General features: G+C 37.3%; 1 protein-coding gene across 3 annotated transcripts in view; it reads left to right on the top strand.

Annotated features, from left to right (window-relative positions):
- HSD17B2 (hydroxysteroid 17-beta dehydrogenase 2) overlaps positions 1-17419 on the top strand; it is a 106059-nt gene extending 88640 nt beyond the window's left edge. For 2 of the 3 annotated variants that reach the window (XM_072634204.1, XM_072634202.1), the window contains exons 4-5: positions 4648-4785; positions 16982-17419. In XM_072634204.1, the coding sequence (XP_072490305.1) occupies positions 4648-4785; positions 16982-17313 (470 nt within the window). In that variant the 3' untranslated portion in view covers positions 17314-17419. The remainder of the gene's footprint in view (positions 1-4647; positions 4786-16981) is intronic. The other variant, XM_072634203.1, reaches the window with a different exon arrangement.
- The last annotated feature ends 3928 nt before the right edge of the window (positions 17420-21347 follow it).

The following is a 21347-nucleotide window of genomic DNA, read 5'->3' on the forward strand; positions in this document are numbered from 1 at the left end:
GTCTACCAAACATTTAAAGAATAATTAAGAACAGGTAAAATAGTTCTACCAAGTTCTATGACACAAATATGGTAGAGATACTTAAGTCCGCTGTCTTTCTTTGACCTTCTGGGTATCATTATGCAACTGGGAAAGTGTAAGAAGGATGGGGAAAAGACTGACCTTTACTCTCCTCCAGCAGAAATTGTGAGCTATGGTGCACATACTAGTTTAAAGCATATGTCCATCCTAGGTGACTGAATGATAATCCTGAGATGGACTGGCTTGGAGTGGCAACATCAATACCTCAGGTGTTCCTGGGTTTTTCAGTTGATGTAGGGAAGGACAGAACAAAAATGGTTACCAGGAAACTGAATTATATGATAAGTGAAAACATGGTTGACTTAAGAAGATAAGATACTCTTCATGACTTTATTTCAGCAGTCGCAAGTGAACCATATTTCAGAATATTGAAAGAGCTTATGGGTCTTTTTTGGAACTTGTAATCTCTGGTAGCATATTTGTTATTCATTGTTTTTCAGTTGTATCTGACCCTTTGTGACCCCATTTAGGGTTTTCTTGGAGAGACACTGGAGTGGTTTGCCATTTCCCTTTCCAGCTCATTTTACAGATGAGAAAACTGAAGCAAACAGAGTTAAGCAACCTGATCAAGCTCACACAACTAGTGGAGTGGCTGAGGCCAGATTTAAACCCAAGAGGATAAATTTTTTTGACTCCAGGTCTGGCACTATATCCACTAATCCATCTAGCTGTCCCCTGGCGGTAGAGATGACTATGTAATGGTCTAAAAGCCATATCACCTCCAGTTAACATTGCAAATGATACATAAATGGCATCCATAAACCCAATCATAGAAACAGGAGTCTCTGAAATAAATTAACCCCAATTTCTGAGGAAGACACAAACTGTGCTAAGAATAACAGTAGAGTTCTGAAAAAAATGCTGGCCAATAATATCAAAGCCATCAGCAGCCAAGAAGAGGCCATTAAAGCCCTCAGCATAAAGTTCCCCAGAACTTAGATCTTTAGACACAAAATCATCAAAATCAGAGTCCCCTAAACTGAACCATGATGTGCCAGATTCAAGACCATCACCAAATGTACTGACCCCAAAGTGGCCACCAAACATCCTGGGCCCATGATCATCACCACCAGCCTTAAGGTTGTCAGAACAATTGACCCCAAGATCTTAAGTGCTAATACTCCAGGGATCAAGGCTGTGGGTTCCAAGTCTAACAGAATATATGCTTCAAGACAAGAGAACCCTAAACTTCAGTCTTTCTTTTACTTGCTTTATTTTTTTGGTACAATAATGGAAATGATGAGGTTCAAGAGGGAAAACAAAAGACTGATGGATGTGATTGTCTAGATTTTGAAGGAAATCTCTGAAACATCATCGAGAATGGAAAGGTGAAATACAACTACAAACTGGAAAATGGTATTCAAATTATTGGCTGATGATCTTGACTCCAATGAAGAGGATAATTCATGAACATTCTGAAAGGGAAGTGGTAGTCATTGATTCATCAATCATAGATTCACCAGCAACTGATCATGCTAGCCTCATTTCCTTTAATAGCAGGGTTTCTAGATCTACTATGCCATATACAATATATCTGGTTTTGAGGAAGACAGTTGAGCCTCTTGAGGACAAGATAGAGAAATGTTGGTTAGATCATAGTCAGATAGATTCATAACTGGTTGAATGACCAGGCACAAAAAGTAATCATTAATCAAACATTTTCATCCTGGAAGAGATCTTTATTAGAAAGTCTTAGAGGCTTTGGCCTCTAACTCCACATTTTTATCAGTGACTTGGATGAGGGCACAGATAGAATGTCATTAAAAGTGCACATAACACAGATCTGGGATAGTCAATGCATTGGACAACAAAACAATCATCTGATGCTAATAAAATAAAATTTACATAACTACTCAAATGATCTATCATTGCTTCAATACAAGGATCTTGTCCTATGAGAACTACTTCCAATATTGTAGGTTATAACCCTTTATGATTTAGTAGCTAAGTCCTAGAGAATTGCCTGAAGGACACAGAAATTAGGTGACTTGCTAAGTGACCACTTAGCTGATAAGTGTCAGAGGTGGAAGCTGATCCCATTTCTTTCTGACTCTAAGCCTAGGATTCTGTCAATAACAAAAAATATTGTTATTATAACTAGCATTTGCACCCACTATGTTCTAATCATTTTACAAATATTATATCATATGATCCTGAAAAGAAAAGCATATCTATTTTCAATGTCAGTATTCTAAGCACATTTACAAAGATTATCTCATTTATCCTCACAACAACTCTGGAAGGTAGGTACTATTGCTGTTTTACAGATGATGAAACTGAGGCAAATAGACTGCCCATGATTGCAGGATATAAAATAGACTACTGTGTATCATGAGCATTTCTACATGTTACCACAAAATCCAGCAGGAAGAGATAGAATAAGAAATTCAATTCAAAATAACTTCAGGCAATACAAAATACTCAGGAGTCTATCTGCCAAGACAAACTCAGGAATTATATGAATATAATTACAAAACATTTTTACACAAATAAAGACAGAGTTAAATAATTGAAGAAGACTTGATTACTCATGGGTAGGTCATGAATATATAATATAAATGACAATTCCATCTAACTGAATTTACTTATTCAATGCCATACCAATCAAATGATCAAAGAATTATAACACTAGAAAAATTTAACAAAATTCACCTGGGAGAACAAAAGGTCATAAATATGTTACTAATCAAGGAACAATAAATGTGAAGGAAGGAAGCCTAGCAATACCATACTTATTAGAAAGAACTATATTAGAAAATGGTAATCATCAAAACAGTCAAGTATTGGCAAAGAAACAGAGTGGTGGATCAATAGAATAAGGTAGGTACACAATATACACCAGTAAATGACCACAGTATTATAGTGTTTCATATGTCCAAAGATGCAAAATTTGGGGGCAAGAACTCAATATTTGACAAAAATTTCTGGTAAAACTGAAAAGCGGTTTGGCAGAAACTAGGTATAGACCAGAATCTCACATCATAAACCAAGATAAGGTCAAAATAGGTGCATGATTCAGGCATAAAGGATGATATCGTAAGCAAATTAGAGGAGCATGGAAAAATTAACCTGTCAGATCTATGAATAAGGAAGGAGTTTATGACCAAATAAGAGACAGAGAGGATCACAAGAAATAAAATGGATAATTTTGATTACATGAAATTAAAATTTTTTTTGCACAAACAAAACCACTGTAGCCACAATTAGAAAAAAAGCAAAAAAAAACTAGTGTAAAAATTTAGAGGCAGTTTCTGTGATATAAACTTCATTTTTCAAATATATAGGGAATGGAGCCAAATTTATAAAATTGAGAGCAATTCCTCAAATGATAAATGGTCAGAGGATATGAACAGACACTTTTCAGAAGAAGAAATCAAAGGTATCAATAATCATATGAAAATGCTCTAAATCATTGATTAGAAAAATGAAAATTAAAACAACTCTGAGGTATTACCTCCCACTTATCAGATAGGGAATGTAGGAAAAGAGATACAGCAATGCACTATTGGTGGGATTGTAAACTGGTTCAATCATTCTGGAGAACAATTTGGGACTATACCCCAAGGGCTATAAAATTATGCATATCCTTTGACCCAACAATACGACTACTAGGTCTGTATCCCAAAGAGATCAAACAAAAAGGAAAAGGACCTATACGTACAAAAATATTTCTAGTAGCTCTTTTAGTGGTGGCAAAGAATTGGAAACTGAAGAGATGCCTGCCAATTGGGGAACTGCTGAACAAATTGTGATATATGACTGTGATGGAATCCTATTGTGTTATAATAAATGATGAGGGATATGGTTTCAGAAAAACCTGGAAAGATTGTATGAACTGATGCAAAGTAAAATGAGCAGAATCAGGTTAACACATAACAGCAATGTAGTATGATGACTATTGACTGTGAAAGATTTAGCTACTCTAACTGCCACAATAATCCAAGACAATTCTAAATCCTTCATGATGAAAAATGCTATCTACCACCAGAGAAAGAACTGATGAATTCTGAATGCATATTGAAGCATATTTTTTCACTTAATTTTTTGGCAACATGGCTAATATGGAAATATGTTTTCTTAACATGTATAGTTGATACTACTTTGTTTACCTTCTCGATGGGTTGGAGGGAGGGAGAGAACTGGGAACTTAAAATTTAAAAAAATGAATGTAAAATAAAGCCTATCTTTTTATTTTTTAAAAAGTATGTCATACATACAAGTTTCCCACCCTCTGCCCTGATTCCTCAGATTACTGGTTATTAAACATTCACCAACATATTCTACTTCCATTTCTTAACTTCTACAAAAGAGTGAAATAGAAAAAGTGTTGGATATGGAAAACAGATTTGGGTTCAAATCCTACATTTGTGATTTGCTACTTGTGTAAAAGTAGTAAATACTGAATGTTGAATAAATGATGTTACTATTCTGGGCTTTAGTTTCCTCATCTATAAAATGAGGGAGTTGGATTAGATAATGATTATTGGATAATTATTGGATTGGATAATATCTATGGTCTCCATTACATCCCAAATCCTATGATCTCTTCCTCTTGTTACCTTACAGGAGCCGTTCCCATGAAACTGTATGCTGCATATTCTTCATCCAAGGCAGCTCTGACCATGTTTTCTGGAGTCATGAGACTGGAACTTAAAAAATGGGGCATTAAAGTGGCATTAATTCATCCTTCAGGCTTCAGAACAAGTAGGTTTTTAACATATGCTGGGGAAGGTTATTTAAAGGATAGAGAACTGTTCTCAGAGTCAGGCAGATGTGGGTTCAAGTTCTGCCTCTGACACAGAGTAGTCATTTAACCTTAGGCAATTAATCAAACCTCCTACAGTGCTCTAGATAACTCTCTTAGAACACAGATTGCAAGAATGGTGGGCAATTTTGCATTGGCAAAATCACTTTTCTCAGTCAAGAGTTCCCTATAATTAATGAAATCAAAGTCTCCATCCCTATCAGATATATTAGAGTAAAAAAGAGGTCCTTTTGTACAGTTGCCTCATGTTATAGGATACACAAGTAAAGCTCAGGGAGAAAAAGACTTATGTTGCCACATGACTAGTTAGTGGCAGAGACAGATCACTTTCCTCACAACCTATTATCATATCCACTATATTTTCTTTTGGTATTGAGTGGTCTATGGAATTGGAGCACAAGACACAATTTTGATTAGTCCAAGACAACTAGGACAGCTATTTCCTTAATTTTGATTTTGGATTTTACCAGTTACCAAAGGTCACATTTATTAGATGAGTTGAAAAAAAATCAAATCAACAACACGGAGAATATGTTCTTTCTCTACCATGAATACCTCCATAGTCTGCCCATTGTATGTATACCCCAAAGCTGTATCGTGGAGCCCCTTCACTTATCTCCTTACACTATTTCACTTGATGAACCGATCAGATCCTATAGATTTAATAATCAACATTATGCCAGTGGTTCCTGCATCCATATATCTAGATGCATCCAGATGTAGTCTTTCCTGATTTCCAGTCTCTTATCAATAATTGCCCCTTGGACATTCTAAACTGGATGTCTTATAGGCACCTCAAATTCTACACATCTAGAACAGAATTGATTATCTATTTCTTTTCCACCAGTTTCAAACCTCTTCTAAACACCCCTCTTTCTGTCAAGGGCACTACCACCACTCAAATCTTCCAGCTTAGCAACCTCAATATCTTTCCTAGCTTTCCTCTCCCTCACATCATATCTATGCACGTGCTTAATCTTGTTTCCATCTCCACCATACCTTTTTCTTCTACCCCCTTCTTTCTGGTCACACAGTCAGTGGCCTGGTTCAGAATCTCATCATTTCTTGCTGCACTCATTATTGCCATAATCTGCTGATTGGGTTTCCTGCCTTAAATCTGTTCTCTGTCCAGTCCATCCTCCACTTAGCTGCCAAAGAGATTGACCATGAACTTCCAATACTCAGTAAACTACATTGGTTTCCTCTTATGTCGAGGATAAAATATAAACTTCACTGTTTCTCATTTAAAGCCCTTAATAACCTGGTCACAACCTACCTTTTCAGTCTTTTTTACACATTATTTCCCCTTAAGTACTTTTTTTTTTTATTATTTGACTTTTAACATTTATTTTCACAACATTTTGGGTTACAAATTTTCTCCCCTTTTATCCCCTCCCCCCCCCAAACCCAAGCATTCTAATTGCCCCTGTGACCAATCTGCTCTCTCTTCTATCCTCCCTCTCTGCCCTTGTCTCTGTCTTCTCTTTTGTCCTGTAGGGCCAGATAGCTTTCTTGACCCCTTAACCTGTATTTCTTATTTCCCAGTGGTAAGAACATTACATTTGATCCTAACACTTTGAGTTCCAACTTCTTTAGCTCCCTCCCTCCCCACCCCTTCCCTTTGGAAGGCAAGCAATTCAATATAGGCCAAATCTGTGTAGTTTTGCAAAAGATTTCCATACTAGTTGTGTTGTATAGGACTAATTATATTTCCCTCCATCCTATCCTGACCCCCATTACTTCTATTCTCTTATGATCCTTTCCCTCCCCATGAGTGTCGACCTCGGATTGCATTCTCCTCCCCATGCCCTCCCCTCCATCCTCCCCCCCACCCTGCTTGTGCCCCTGTCCCCCACTCTCCTGTATTATGAGATAGGTTTTCCTATCAAAATGAGTGTGCATTTTATTCTTTCCTTTAGTGGAATGTGATGAGAGTAGACCCCATGTTTTTCTCTTGCCTCCCCTCTTTATCCCTCCACTAATGTCTTTTGCTTGCCTCTTTTATGAGAGATAATTTGCCCCATTCAATTTCTCCCTTTCTCCTCCCAATATTTCTCTCTCACTGCTTGATTTCATTTTTTTTTTTTAAGATATGATCCCATCCTCTTCAATTCACTCTGTGCACTCTGTCTCTATGTATGTGTGCGTGTGTGCATGTGTGTGTGTGTGTACTCCCACCCAGTACCCAGATACTGAAATGTTTCAAGAGTTACAAATATTGTCTTTCCATGTAGGAATGTAAACAGTTCAACTTTAGTAAGTCCCTTATGACTTCTCTTTGCTGTTCACCTTTTCATGGTTCTCTTCATTCTTGTGTTAGAAAGTCAAATTTTCTTTTCAGCTCTGGTCTTTTCGTCAAGAAAATTTGAAAATCCTCTATTTCATTGAAAGACCATTTTTTCACCTGAAGTATTATACTCAGTTTTGCTGGGTAGGTGATTCTTGGTTTTAGTCCTAGTTCCTTTGACTTCTGGAATATCCTATTCCATTCCCTTTGATCCCTTAATGTAGAGGGTGCTAGATCTTGTGTTATCCTGATTGTATTTCCACAATACTTGAATTGTTTCTTTCTAGCTGCTTGCAATATTTTCTCTTTCACCTGGGAGTTCTGGAATTTGGCCACAATGTTCCTAGGAGTTTCTCTTTTTGGATCTCTTTCATGCGGTGTTCTGCGGATTCCTTGAATATTTATTTTGCCCTCTGGTTCTAGAATCTCAGGGCAGTTTTCCTTGATAATTTCATGGAAGATGATGTCTAGGCTCTTCTCTTGATCATGGTTTTCAGGTAGTCCCAGAATTTTTACATTGTCTCTCCTGATTCTATTTTCCAGGTCAGTTGCTTTTCCAATAAGATATTTCACATTATCTTCCATTTTTCCAATCTTCTCTCTTTGTTCTGTGATATCTGTCTTTCTCATAAAGTCCTTAGCATCCATCTGTACCATTCCAGTTTTGAAAGAACTATTTTCTTCAGTGAGCTTTTGAATCTCCTTTTCCATTTGGCTAATTCTGCTTTTGAAAGCATTCTTCTCCTCATTGGCCTTTTGAATCTCTTTTGCCAATTGAGTTAGGCTAGTTTTCAAGGTGTTAATTTCTTCAACATTTTTTTGGTTCTCCTTTAGCAGGGAGCTGATCTGCTTTTCATGCTTCTCTTTCATTCCTCTCATTTCTCTTCCCAGTTTTTCCTCCACCTCTCCAACTTGACTTTCAAAATTCTTTTTGAGTTCTTCCATGGCCTGAGCCCATTGGGTGGGCTGGGACACAGAAGCCTTGATTTCTGTGTCTGTGCCTGATGGTAAGCATTGTTCTTCCTCGTCAGAAAGGAAGGGAGGAGGTGTCTTTTCTCCGAGAAAGTACCCTTCAATAGTTTTATTTCTTTTCCCTTTTCTTGGCATTGTCCCCAGCCAGTGGCTTGACCTCTGAATATTCTCCTCACACCCACCTCGCCTCCTGGTCCTCCCAGCCAGCGTTTGGGGACTGAGATTCAAATGCTGCTTCCCGCCTTAGGGCTTTTGGCAGGGGCAGGGCTGCTATTCAGTGTGAGAATTAAGTTCAGATGGTCAGGTTGGGGCAGGGCCGCCTCTCAGGCCCAGTTCCCTCAGGGGGTTTATGTACAGACCTTCCACAATGGATCCAGGCTCCTGCCCGCTTGGGGAGCCCCTGTCTGCAGCCGCCTCTCAGCTTCTATCTCTCAGGGGGGGGGGGCCGAGCCATGGGGGCACTCCACTCCCCTCTCGACCCGCCAAAGAGACTCTCTCACCGACCCTCGTCACCTGTGGGGGGGGGGGGGAGCTTGTGCCGCCGCTGGAAATCCTGTCCCTAAAGCCTGCTCAGATCTGTACCTCTCGGAGCCGCGGCCGCCGCAGGTCCAGGCTGGGCTCCGCGCCCGCAGCGCGACGGATCCTCCGCGAGAGGTTTGCAGGTCCCACTGTGGGTGGAGGGACCCTCGTGGCCGCAGGATATCTCGTCCCCATAGCCCGTTCGGATCTTTTCCTCACGGTGTCGAGGCCGCTGCAGGGCTTCACTCAGCTCCCAGTCCCGGCGCCCAGTCCGCAGCGCGAAGGACCCCCCGCGAGAGGTTTGCAGGTCTCTCTGGAACAGAAATCTCCCTCGCTCCCCCCTTATGTACTTTTATTCTTCAGCCAAATCACTGTTTTTCATATAGGATGCTCCACTTCCTTTCTCTCTCCTTTTGCGCTGACTGTGCTCCAGGTCAGGAAGGCATTCTCTCCTTTTTTATCCCCTACCTCTTAGAATCCTTAATTTCCTTCAGAACTTAGCTTGAGTATCATGTAAAAGGTAGTTTTTGAGCTTAGTGCAGAAACATGGAGATGGGAATTAGGATGTGATAAATGAAGAACAATAAAAAGGCCACTTTGAATTATAAATTATGTTAAGGGGAGTACTTTAATGAGACTGGAAAGGGGGCTTTACATGACCTTCAGGGAGCTATGAGGCTGAGTGGATAGAGGACTGGATACCTACAATGTTGTTTTGAGGATTAAATGAGTATCATTTGTAAAGTGCTCTGCAAACCTAAAAGCACTATAATAAATGTTAGCTTGTTGCTGTTGTTATGGTAAACAGTGAAGTTTGCATTTGATTATAGAAATAATAGTGAGCCATTGGAATTTACTAAATAAGAGAGTCAAAGTGAGGCATTGAGGTGCTGGACTGGGGTCCAACTTCCTGAGTTTCAGTCCTAAATTGGTTAATTACTACCTGTGTGACCTTGAAGTAATCACTGCACTGCTTTGGGCCTCAGTTACTAATTAGTAAAATGAAAGGGTTGGATTTGATGAACCCTAAGTACTCTTCCAGTTAAATCTATGATCCTATAACTCAAAGTTTTTAAGCCTGAAGGAATGGGAGAATTGTAACCAGCATTGTTTTGGAGAGATATTTCAGGGAGTAACTGATTCTACTTCCCAGAAAGCAGAAAAAGGGGAGGAGAAACATCTGGCTATTGTTCTACATGCCAGAAAAGAGCTGAAAGAAAAACATGAAAAAGAGGGTTCAAGTGTCTTATTAATTTTTCCTATGTTTTTCTCACTCCTCCTAATTCTGTTGGGTCACCTTTTTTTTCTTTATATAAACTTGATAGCCTGAATATATACGCCACTATTTTCTTTTCTTAATATGCTCTATGACAATTTTGACACATGGAAGTGACTGTCTCTTTTCAAGACTGGTTTTGAACTGAGATAGTATGGTATAGCAGATGTATATGTATATATATGCATGTATATGTGTGTATACACACATATACATACATAGATATTAGGCAGAAGCAGTATAATGGAGAAAATCAGTATAATAGAAAAATTGGTATGGTAGAAAAATGAAATGTCTGGGTCAAGGTAAATTTGAGATAATGGAATAAGAGAAGAAAGTATGGTTTAGCTCATCTACCAAGCTTCTTCCACAAAGATTTAGAAAATTCACCAGACTAAATTCTCATTGGGAAATCTAAGAAAAAGTGAGTGATTTTTCTATCCCAGAGAGGCTTAGTGAAGACAGAAAGGCTTACAGATAGCAGGAATGCTATCTGATCAGAAGCATTCCCATATGACACATTCCAGTGTCCATGGACTGAAACTGACCTGGGCATTGGGGCAGGAAGTGATCTTAGGAGATTCCTGTAAAGGTGGAGGATACAAGATTAGGTGCCACAAGGCAGCTTTGTTGTTTTCTACCCAGTTCTAGGTCACAGATTTAGTGCAAAGAGGTATAGTCTCAGAGGATCAGTAACGGTATAACTGTATAACTGAACAAGGAAAAACATCTGGAAGCAAATAATAGCTATTTGGCTCTGATCCTTGAAACAGAGCAGGAACTCATTTCCAGTCGATAGCCCAGGGTAAAAGCCTGGAATGGAATAGCCAGAGGAGAAGTTGCAGACCCTCAGAATTGCAGAGTCTCCCAACAGACTAAGAGTGACTAATTCAGGTTCAGCAATATTCTACTTAAATTCCCAAGCAGGGATAACACAATAGACCCAAACCTGAGTCAGGAACTTGCAGAATCAGTGGACTACATGAAAGCTTCCCCCCCCCCCAAAGTCATCATGTTTCAAGAAATTATGCATATATAAACTACCCAGATCTCTTATTATCAGACAGCAAAGTAGAAAAAGAAACCAGTCATCTCCTAATAGAAACCCCCAAATGAAAGCTCCTAAGAATATTATAGGCAAAATCAATAGCTCTCAGGTCAAATTGAAAAACACTTCAGTCACGCAGAAAGAAAGAATTCAAATATCAAATAACCACAGTCAGGATCACATAAATTTAATTTAACTAGAGACAGTATAAAATACTTGGAAATCTATGTGCCACAACACATACAGGAAATATATGTAAAAAACCCCACCTCTTTCTCCCCACAAATAAAGATAGAGCTTAACAATTGGCTAAATACCAATAGGTCATGGGTAGACTGAGACAGTATAATAAATAATGACAACACTACCTAAAATAACTTATTCAGTATCATATCAGTCAAAACACCCAAGGATTATTTTAGAGAGCTTGAAAAAATAATAACAGTTCATTTGGAAGAATGAAAGGTCAAGAATATCAGGAAATTAGTGAAAAAAATGAGAATGAAGGAGGTCTAGTCATACCAGATCTCAAACTATGTTACAAAGCAATAATTGATCAAAACAACTTTGTACCAGGTTGAAAGGGCAACTAGGTGGCACAATGGATAGAGTGCAGGCTCTGAAGCCAGGAAGACTAATCTTCATGAGTTCAAATATGACCTCAGTCACTTAATTAGCTACATGACCCTGGGCAAATCACATAAGCCTATGTATCTCAGGTTCCTCATCTGTAAAATGAGCTGCAGTAGGAAATGGCAAATCATCTTTGAGTGTTTTTATTGTTGTTTTTATTTTTTAAAAATTTAATTTTTCCCCCAATTATGTCAAGACAATTTTTAGCACTCATTTTTGCAGTATCTTGAGTTCAAAATTTTTCTCTCTCCCTCCCTCCACTCCTCTCTTCCAAAAATGATAGGCAATTTGATATAGTTTATATATGTACTAGTAAAACATATTTCCATATTAGTCACAGTTATGAAAGGAGAAACAGATAAAAAGGAAATAAACCATGAAAAAGAATAAACTGAAAAAAAATATGCTTCAATCTGCATGCAGAGTCTGTCAGTTCCTTACCTGGATATGGATAGTATTTTCCTTTGTGAGTCCTTTGTACTTGTCCTGGACTGCTCAGAAGAACTGAGCCATTCGTAGCTGATCATTATACAATGTTGCTGATACTGTGTACAGTGTTTTCTTGGTTCTGCTCATTTCACTTTCCACCAGTTTGTACTAGTCTTTCCAGGCTGAAATACACCTGTTGATTATTTCTTATTGGACAATAGTATTCCATTACATTCATATACCACAGCTTGCCATTCCCCAGTCAATGGGGGTCACCTGAGTTTCTAATATTTGGCATCACAAATAGGACTTCTATGAATATTTTTGCACATGTAGGTCCTTTCCCCTTTTTTAATGATCTCTTTGAGATACAAATCTAGTAATGGTATTGCTGGATCAAAGGGTACACACAGTTTAGTTGCCCTATACAAATAGTTCCAAATTGCTCTCCAGGAAGGTTGGATCAGTTCACAACTCTACCAACCGTGCATTGTGTTCCAATTTTCCTACCTCCTCTCTAACATTTATCATTTTCATTTAACTTTTTGCCATATTAGTCAATCTGATAGGTGTGAGGAGGTACCCCAAAGTTGTTCTAATTTTTATTTCTCTAATAAAAAATGATTTAGAAAGCTTCTTTACATGGCTGTAGATAACTTCATTTTCTTCATTTGAAAACTGCCTCTTCATATCCTTTGACCACTCATCAATTGGGGAATGGCTTGCATTCTTAAAAATTTGACTCAGTTCTCTATATTTTTGAGAAATGATGCTTCTATCAGAGACACTTTCTGTAAAGATTGTTTCCCAAATTTCTCTTATCCTTCTAATCTTGGTTAATTCATTTTGTTTGTATAAAAGCTTTTAATAAAATCAAAATTAACTATTTTATATTTCATAATGCTCTTCATCTCTTATTTAGTCATGAATTCTTCTCTTCCCTGTCAATCTGATAGGTATATTATTCCTTGCTCTTCTAATTTGCTTACAGTGCTACCCTTTATGTCTAAATCATTCACCCATTTTGACCTTACCTTGGTATAAAGTATGAGATGTTGGTCTATATCATGTTTGTGTCCTATCCTTTTCCAGTTTTCCCAGAAGTTTTTGCTAAATAGTGAATTCTTATCCCAAAAGCTGGGGTCTTTGGGATTCTAGGTTTCTCTTGTCATCAACTACTGTTACTTGTGTACCTAATCTATTCCACTGCTCCATCTGTTTCTTAGCCAGTGCCAAAAAGTTTTGATGATTATTCCTTTATAATATAGTTTGAAATCCAGGATTCCTTTCTTTTAATTATTTTCATAGTACCCTTGATATTCTTGACCTTTTGTTCTTCCAGACGAATTTTGTGGTTATTTTTTCTAGCCCTATTGAGTAATTTTTTGGTAATTTGATTGGTATGACACTGAATAAGTAAATTAGTTTAGGCAGAATTATCATTTTTATTATATTGGCTTGGCCTACCCATGAGCAAGTAATATTTTCCAAATTGTTTTGATCTGATTTTATTTGTGTGAAAAGAGTTTGTAATTGTGTTCATATAGTTCCTGGAGTTGTCTTGGTAGGTAGACTTCCAAGTATTTTATATCATTTAGTTATTTCAAATGGAATTTTTCTTTCTATCTCTTGCTGCTGGGCATTGTTTGCCATATAAAGAAATGTTGATGATTTATGTGGGTTTATCTTATATTCTCCAACTTTGCTGAAGTTGTTAATTATTTTAAGTAGTTTTTTAGTTGATTCTAAAGGTATACCATCATATTATCTATCGGAAAAGAGTGATCTTTTATTTCCTCATTGCCTTTTCTAATTCCTTTGATTTCTATTTCTTGTCTTATTGCTATAGTTAACATTTCTAGTACTATATTGAATAATAGTGGTCATAATGGGCATCCTTGCTTCACCCCTGATCCAACTGGGAAGGCTTCTTGCTTATCCCCATTACAGAGAATGCTTGCTGATGGCTCTGCATATCAATTTAAGGAACACTCCATTTATTCATTATTCTCACTAGTGATTTTTTTTGTTTTTGTTTTTTATCACTAGTATTTTTAATAGGAATGGGTGTTGTATTTTGTCAAAAGCTTTTTCAGCATCTATTGAGATAATCATATGATTTCTATTGGTTATGCTAATACTTTTCCTAGTATTAAACCAATTCTGCATTCCTGGTGTAAATCTGACCTGGTCATAGTGTATAATCCTTGTGATATATTTTTGTAATCACTTTGCTAGTATTTTATCCAATTTTTTTGTGGTGATATTTATTAGAGAAATTGGTCTGTAATTTTCTTTCTCTGTTTCTTTTCTCTTCCTTGTTTAGGTATTAGCATCATATCTGTGTTATAAAAGGAGTTTGGTAGAACTCCTTTTTGGCCTGTTTTTCCAAATAGTTTATGTAGCATTGGAACTAGTTGGGGATTTTTTCCCTAGGGAGTTCATTAATGACTTTTTCTAAGACTGGGTTCAATTTCTTTTTCTAAGATTGGGTTATTAAGGCATTGTATTTCCTGATCTGTTAATCTACATAATTTATATTTTCATAAACATTGATCAATTTTGCTCATGATTTCATGACATGTAATTGGGCAAAACATTTCCTAATGGTTGCTTGTTTTAATTGGTGGTGATTTTACCCTTTTTATTTTTGATACTGGATATTTGATTTTCTTCTTTTTTAAAGAATCAAATTAACCAATGACTTATCTATCTTATTGTTTTTTATTCATAAAACCAGCTCCTATATTTATTTGTTAGCTCACTATTATTAATCTCACCTTGGATTTTCAGGATTTCCAATTTGGTGCTCAACTGGGAATTTTTAATTTGTTTTCTAGACCTCAATTTTCCCCTCTCAGAACTCAATATATCCAACCAAAAAATAAACAAGAAAGAAATTAAGGAGGTAAATAGAATATTAAAAAAGTAAGCTATGGAAGATATTTGTAGAAAACTAAATGGAAATAGAAAGGAATGTACATTTTTTCTCAGCAGCACATGGCACCCACACAAACACTGACCATGTAATAGGGCATAAAAACTTCAAAATCAAATGTAGAAAGGCAATATTATTAAATGTATTTTTTTCAGATTATAATTCAATAAAAATTCTGTTCAACAAAGATCAGTGGAAAGATAGATTAAAAATTAACTGGCAACTAATCTAATACTAAAGAATAAGTGGGTCAAAGAACGAGTCATAAAAACAATCAATAATTTCATTAAAGAAAATGACAACCATGTGACAACATGCTAGAATTTGTGGGATGCAGCCAAAGTAGTACTTGGGGAAAATTTTGTTTTTCTAAATTCTTACATCAACAAAATGGAAAATGACCAAATCAATAAACTGAGCATGCAACTTAAAAAAACTAGAAAAAGAACAAGTTTTCTTCCTTATCTCTTTTAATTAGGTCTATTTTTGTTTTTATTTTGTCTGAGATCAGGATTGCTACCCTTTTTTTTTAAAAAATAGATTCTTCTCCAGTCCCTTACCTTTACTCTGTGTGTCTCTGCTTCAAGTGTGTTTCTTGTAAACAACATATTGTAGTTCTCTGGTTTTAGATCTACTTTCTTTTCTGCTTCTGTTTTATGGGAGAGTTCATCCCATTCACATAGACAGTTATGATTGCTACTTGAATATTTCCTTCCATCTTATTCTTCCTCCTATTTGTTCTCTTTCTCCTTTCTCCCTTTATCTCCTCACCACTGTTTTGCTTCTGTCTACCACCTTTCTTGATCTACCTTCCCTTCTGTCAGTCCCCACACCCTTTACTTAGACTCCTCTCCTCCTACTCCATGTAAGAGAGATTTCTGTATTCAACTGAATGGGTATATTGTTCCTTCTTTGAGTCAATAAGGTTTAAATGATGCTCATCTGCCTCCCTCCCCCTGAATCTTTCCCTTCATGGTAGTAGGTCTTTCATGCCTTACGTTGTGTATGCTCTTTGACCCAACAGTACTGCTACTAGGTCTATATCACAAACAGATTAAAGAAAGAGGAAAAGGACCCATACATGCAAAAATATTTATAGCAGCTCTTTTTATGCTGACAAAGAATTAGAAATGGAAGGAAGACCCATCTATTGGTGAATGACTAAACAAGTTGTGGTATACATATGTGATAGCAGGTTATTATTCTATTAAAAATAATGAAGGCAATGGTTTTAGAAAAATGCAATAAGATTTGTATGAACTAATGCAAAGTGAAATGAGCAGAACCAGGAGAATGATTTTTATCAGAGAGTCAAAATATATATCCCACAATTCTCCTGAGTGTGACCCAAACCAGATTAAAATATAATTGGGAAATATCTAATAAAATAAATAAAAATGCCACAAAACAGATAATATCACATTTTAAAATAGTCAATATGCAATCCACAGGGATCCTCATGTATGGATGCACACATACACATATACACATACATATATAATCATGGTAGGGAAACATGGCTAATTTGTTTCAGTTGACTACATTACTAGTAATGTTTTGGATTTTTTGCTTTCTCAAGGGGTATAGGAGGGGGAAATGGGAGGGAGAAAATTTAGAAATAAAAATAAAATTGAATTAGAAAAATAAATTAAAAAAAGAAAAAAAGGCTAGATTTGGATTTGAAATTTCAAATTCCTATTCTGCTACTTATTCATTGCCTGACCTTGGAAAGTCACTTAACCTCTCTGGGGCTCAATTTCCTCATCTACAAAATGAGGGGATTGGACTAGTTATCTTATAAAGTCTCTTCCAGTTCTAAATCTGTGATCCAATGAACAAATTACGTCTCTTCATTTTAAGAGGTTGTCAGTATATCACAGTAGGGATCTAACCTTCCTGGGAGGTTTTACTAGCTATTCCAATAGAATCATACAGGCACCTGGACTGACACATTTACTCAGCCATTTTCTAGCTGCCAACTTATTCACTGTTCCTGTCCTTAATCCTGACATCTTTTCTTTCTATTGCCACAGACATAGGAGGAACAAAAGAATTGTGGATGAAGCAAGAGAAGGACATCCTGGAAAATATGTCCCCTGATGTACTAGAAGCTTATGGCCGAGACTACTTACGGTCTTCAACATGGCCGTCACTCCAGTACTTTAGCAAGATGCCCTCAGACTTCTCTCCCTTATTCACAGATGTACTGCATGGTATTCTGTGCAAGAACCCATCTGCCTTGTACACAGCAGGGGTATTTTCCTACCTGTGGATCTGCTTGCTTTCCTATTTTCCTGTTTCAGTCTTCGATTATGTTGCCAATAAAATTTTCCACTCCAACACTCTGCCCAAGGCTTTAACATAAACCATAAAAACTGACCTTTGTTCAGAAGGTTATGAGATGCTCTTAGAAATTGTCTTATGGAAACAAAGTTTTTGGCTTCCCATTAAAGTGACTTCTATACAAGCTACCTGTTTGTCTTTGTGAATGTACTTGGGAAAGAGGACCTTGGTGGTGGAAGGTGGCACCAGATGACAAGAAAGAGAAGGGGGGGAAGGAAAAGGAAGCAATTATACTAAGATAAACATGATGCAAAGATGGAGAGAGGAGGGATGAGACAGAGAAAGAGGGAGAGGGACAGAGAGAGAGAGCAGTAGGAAGAAGAAAAGGAAAAGAAAGAGTAGGTTTAGGGAGATAGTAATGGATTTCTTTTCACTGGAAATTTAACAACCAGCTTGAGAGCCAGTAAGAAATGCTTGTTTTATTCCATAATTTTTTAAAAAGAGTAAATCATCTTAAATGAGGGGAAGAACTCACACTTTAGTCACATCTAGTATTTTGCAGAGTATTTTGCAAATATCCTGAAGTCATGAAATTGGTGTATTTGTATAAAAGTGTCAATATACAATATAATACATTTAGCATTTAATAAATCTTAAAAAAATTTTCCAGTGTGAGCATTTATGCATCAGAAATTGGCTAATGTTACAAATCAGTCTTGATTTATTGTTTTCTTGGTTGTTTAAACTTAAGAAAGCAAAGGAAAAAATGGTAATAATGCAGATTAATTTTAAAAGCATATCTTTTATTTTTTTTCTCAGAGAGCAGATTTTTAAGCATTTATCCACACGTCCATGCCTACCTCATTGGAGATAGTGGAGAGTAGGTGTCAGAGAACTCCTCCCAGATCCATCTTTAAGGAATGAGGCCAGTGGGCAGGCATCTCATAATTTCCCACCTAGTTCTTTCCTACCACCTCCCCATTAGATTATGAGCTCTTTGAAGTCAGAGTCTATCTTTTGCTTTTCTATGTATTCCCACTGCTTAGCACAGTGCCTGTCATTTAATAAATGTTTACTGAGTGATTAACTTGCTATGTACCTCAAGTCCTGGGTGACCTCTTCTTTACTTCCGGTGGGGGCATTATATGAGATGCCCTACTAGTGTTATCTCCATTCTGGCATTCTAGGCTTCTGTCTATAGCATACACATAGTCACATAGTATCCAGTGTGGGCTGTCAGACTGGACCAGTCAGCCCCTATGTCTGTCCTTAGAAGATGTGTCTGAAGGGCTAGACAACCCATGAATCCTGATCAGCAACAGATTCTTAGAGGAACTTGTTGTAAATTAATTAGAAAAAATTAAAATGAAAAATTATAGAAACACAAAAACAAAATTCCTCAGGAATGGGGGAAACAGCATGGAATTCACTAACCAAGAACTCAGAAAATAATATTTTGATTCCTTCAATGATAGGTATGCTGTGTGGCTTTGGGCAAAGCTCTTGTTCTGTCTTTGCCCAATGTCTTTTCTGTAAAGTATAGGGAGTTAATCTAGCTTTTTGCCTCATGGATATTTGTGAAATGAGTTAGAAGATGAAATTAGTGAAATGCTGAGATTAAAGGGATGATCTTCTAATAAAGTCCTCCTCCCATGCCTCATTGTGATATGGACTTGAGCCTGAGTTTTTGAAAGTTATGCCAACAGAACACATGCCCAGGAAGGTCCTATGGAGATGGAAGAGCTTTAAGTATGTCAATGAGGAACTTCTTTCTGAGGACCAGCTTCACTAAATATGCAGAAGATTCTTGTCAGATTAGCTCTAGAATAATGCATTTTTCTGCCTCTATAACTGCCACATCAACTGAGTTCAAAAGTACTGTGATCTGCATCCTTGAGGGAAAACCAATAAAATCACAGGTCCTTAAAATATAGAAGTATAATGAAATTACAGTGTTTTGAGTTCCCAGTATTGCCAAGGCAATGTTCACAGCACTGGTGGTGACTCTGAATATGCCAGAGGAGTTCTTAATCACAAAGTATACCAGACTCTCCATATAGAAGGCAGAAGAGAAACATTTATTTAGACACCAGAAAGCCAAATCCCAGAACCAGAAAGCTAAATCTGTCATAGTGACCAAGAAGTCAATAAACGTTATCACCACAGGGTGCAAAGTCATTCCCAAACCTCCCTGTCCCCTGCTGGGACCTTCCCACAAACAAATATGAGCCTAAGTTGAGTCTGCTTGTCTGTGTCCTTCCCAGCTCTGACTAGCCTGACCAACTTCCTCCCAGCTCTGCTCCACCCTTCCTGTTCTACCGTTCAGCAAGTCCCTCCCACCACATATGACTTAGGCTTCCAGGTGATTTAAACAGGTCACATGGGCCTATTAATAAATGGGGAAGATTTTCCCATTTATATTACTTTTACAATCCCCAAAGGGTAAGTATGTACACACTTAGCCACAAATGTATGAACCACATTTCTTTCTTTTTCCTCTTCCTACCATCTTCTCTCCCTACTTCTTCCCATTACCCTCTTTTATGCACAGTAGTATATAGGAAATATCCATCCTCTGTGTGGGCATAAGCACACCCACATTTATGTATCTATACATAAGTGCTAGGCATTCAGGCATTACTTTTTTTTAGAAGAAAGGAAACAAATATTTACTAAGCAACTATTTTGTTCAGGCACTGTGTGAAGAGTTTTATAAATATTTCATTGGATCCTCAAAACAACCCTGGGAGGTAAATGCTATTATTATTCCCAATTTACCATTGAGGAAACTGAGGCCAAGCTGCCAAGCATTTATTAAGCATCTGCTATGTGCCAGCCATTGTACTAAGCACTGGGAATACAGAGAAAGGCAAAAACAGTACCTGACCTCCAGGAGCTTGCATGGTAATGGGGGAGAAAACATAAAAATTACTAGATATTTGCAGGATATGTACAGAGTACATGGAAAGTAATATGAGAGAGGAAAATGCTGGCAGCTGGTTGGACTGAGGAAAAGGCCCCTTGGAAAAGGTGGGATTTGAATGGAATCTTGAAGGAATCTAGGGAAACTGAAAGATATGAGGCAAGGTGTGTGGGGGGAGAGCATTCCAGGCATGGAGGAAAACCAGTGCAAAGGCATCAAGACAGAGACAGTGTTGTGTTTGATGACCTGCAAGTGGGCTAGAGTAGCTATATTGTAGACTATGGAGGGGAGTAAAGTGAACGTTGAAAGACTAAGAACTCTGATCAATGCAATGATCAACCATGACTCCAGAGGCCTAATGATAAAAAATACTACTCAACTTATGGCAGAGAAGTGATGGACTTAACATGTAGAATGTGACATACATTTCTGAATATTGTCAAAGTGAGCATTTATTTTGCTTAATTCTGGATATTTGTTAAAAGGGTTTTCCCCCTTTTATCCAAGGAAGAAAGTGGGAGGGAGAAAACAATAAAAGCTTATTAATTATCTCTGTGTGTTTCTATATATTAAAAGAGAAACTGGAAAAGTAGAAAGGGGTCTGATTATGAAGAGCTTTAAATGCTAAACAGAGCAATTTTTCTTTGATTGCAGAAATAATAAGGAGCTATGGGAACTCACTGAGGACAGGAGTGGAATAGTTAGGCTTACATTTTAGAAAAGCACCTTAGCAGGTGAATGGTGGATACATTAGAATGGAGAGAGAGTTGAGACAGGGAGACCAATTATAAGGGATACTGGAAAAAAAAATATTGATTAATGGATTGGATATGTAAATGATCACTTAAGCAGACACTGTATTTATTATATAGCACAATGAACCATAATGTGTATTTCTTGGGCAGCTAAAATGTAAAGTCCCTATTGTTTACTGACTATAGCCATAGACTCAGAATTAAGAATATCTAGGTTAGCCTCCCTCTCCAAAATCACTTACTAAATGTATAACCCTGGATAAAAGTTCACTTAACCTCATTTAGCCAGGTTCTTCTGTGAAATGGAGATTATGGTACTTGTGGCCCTCATAGCACAAAGTTGTTGTGAGAATCAATGAAATAACATGTATAAAACACTGTATAAACACAAGTTAATGCCATCACCACTACCAACATCATCACAGCACTCATTCAATG

This window comes from Notamacropus eugenii, chromosome 1 (genome assembly GCF_028372415.1).
Source record: "Notamacropus eugenii isolate mMacEug1 chromosome 1, mMacEug1.pri_v2, whole genome shotgun sequence".
Lineage (NCBI taxonomy): Eukaryota > Metazoa > Chordata > Mammalia > Diprotodontia > Macropodidae > Notamacropus > Notamacropus eugenii.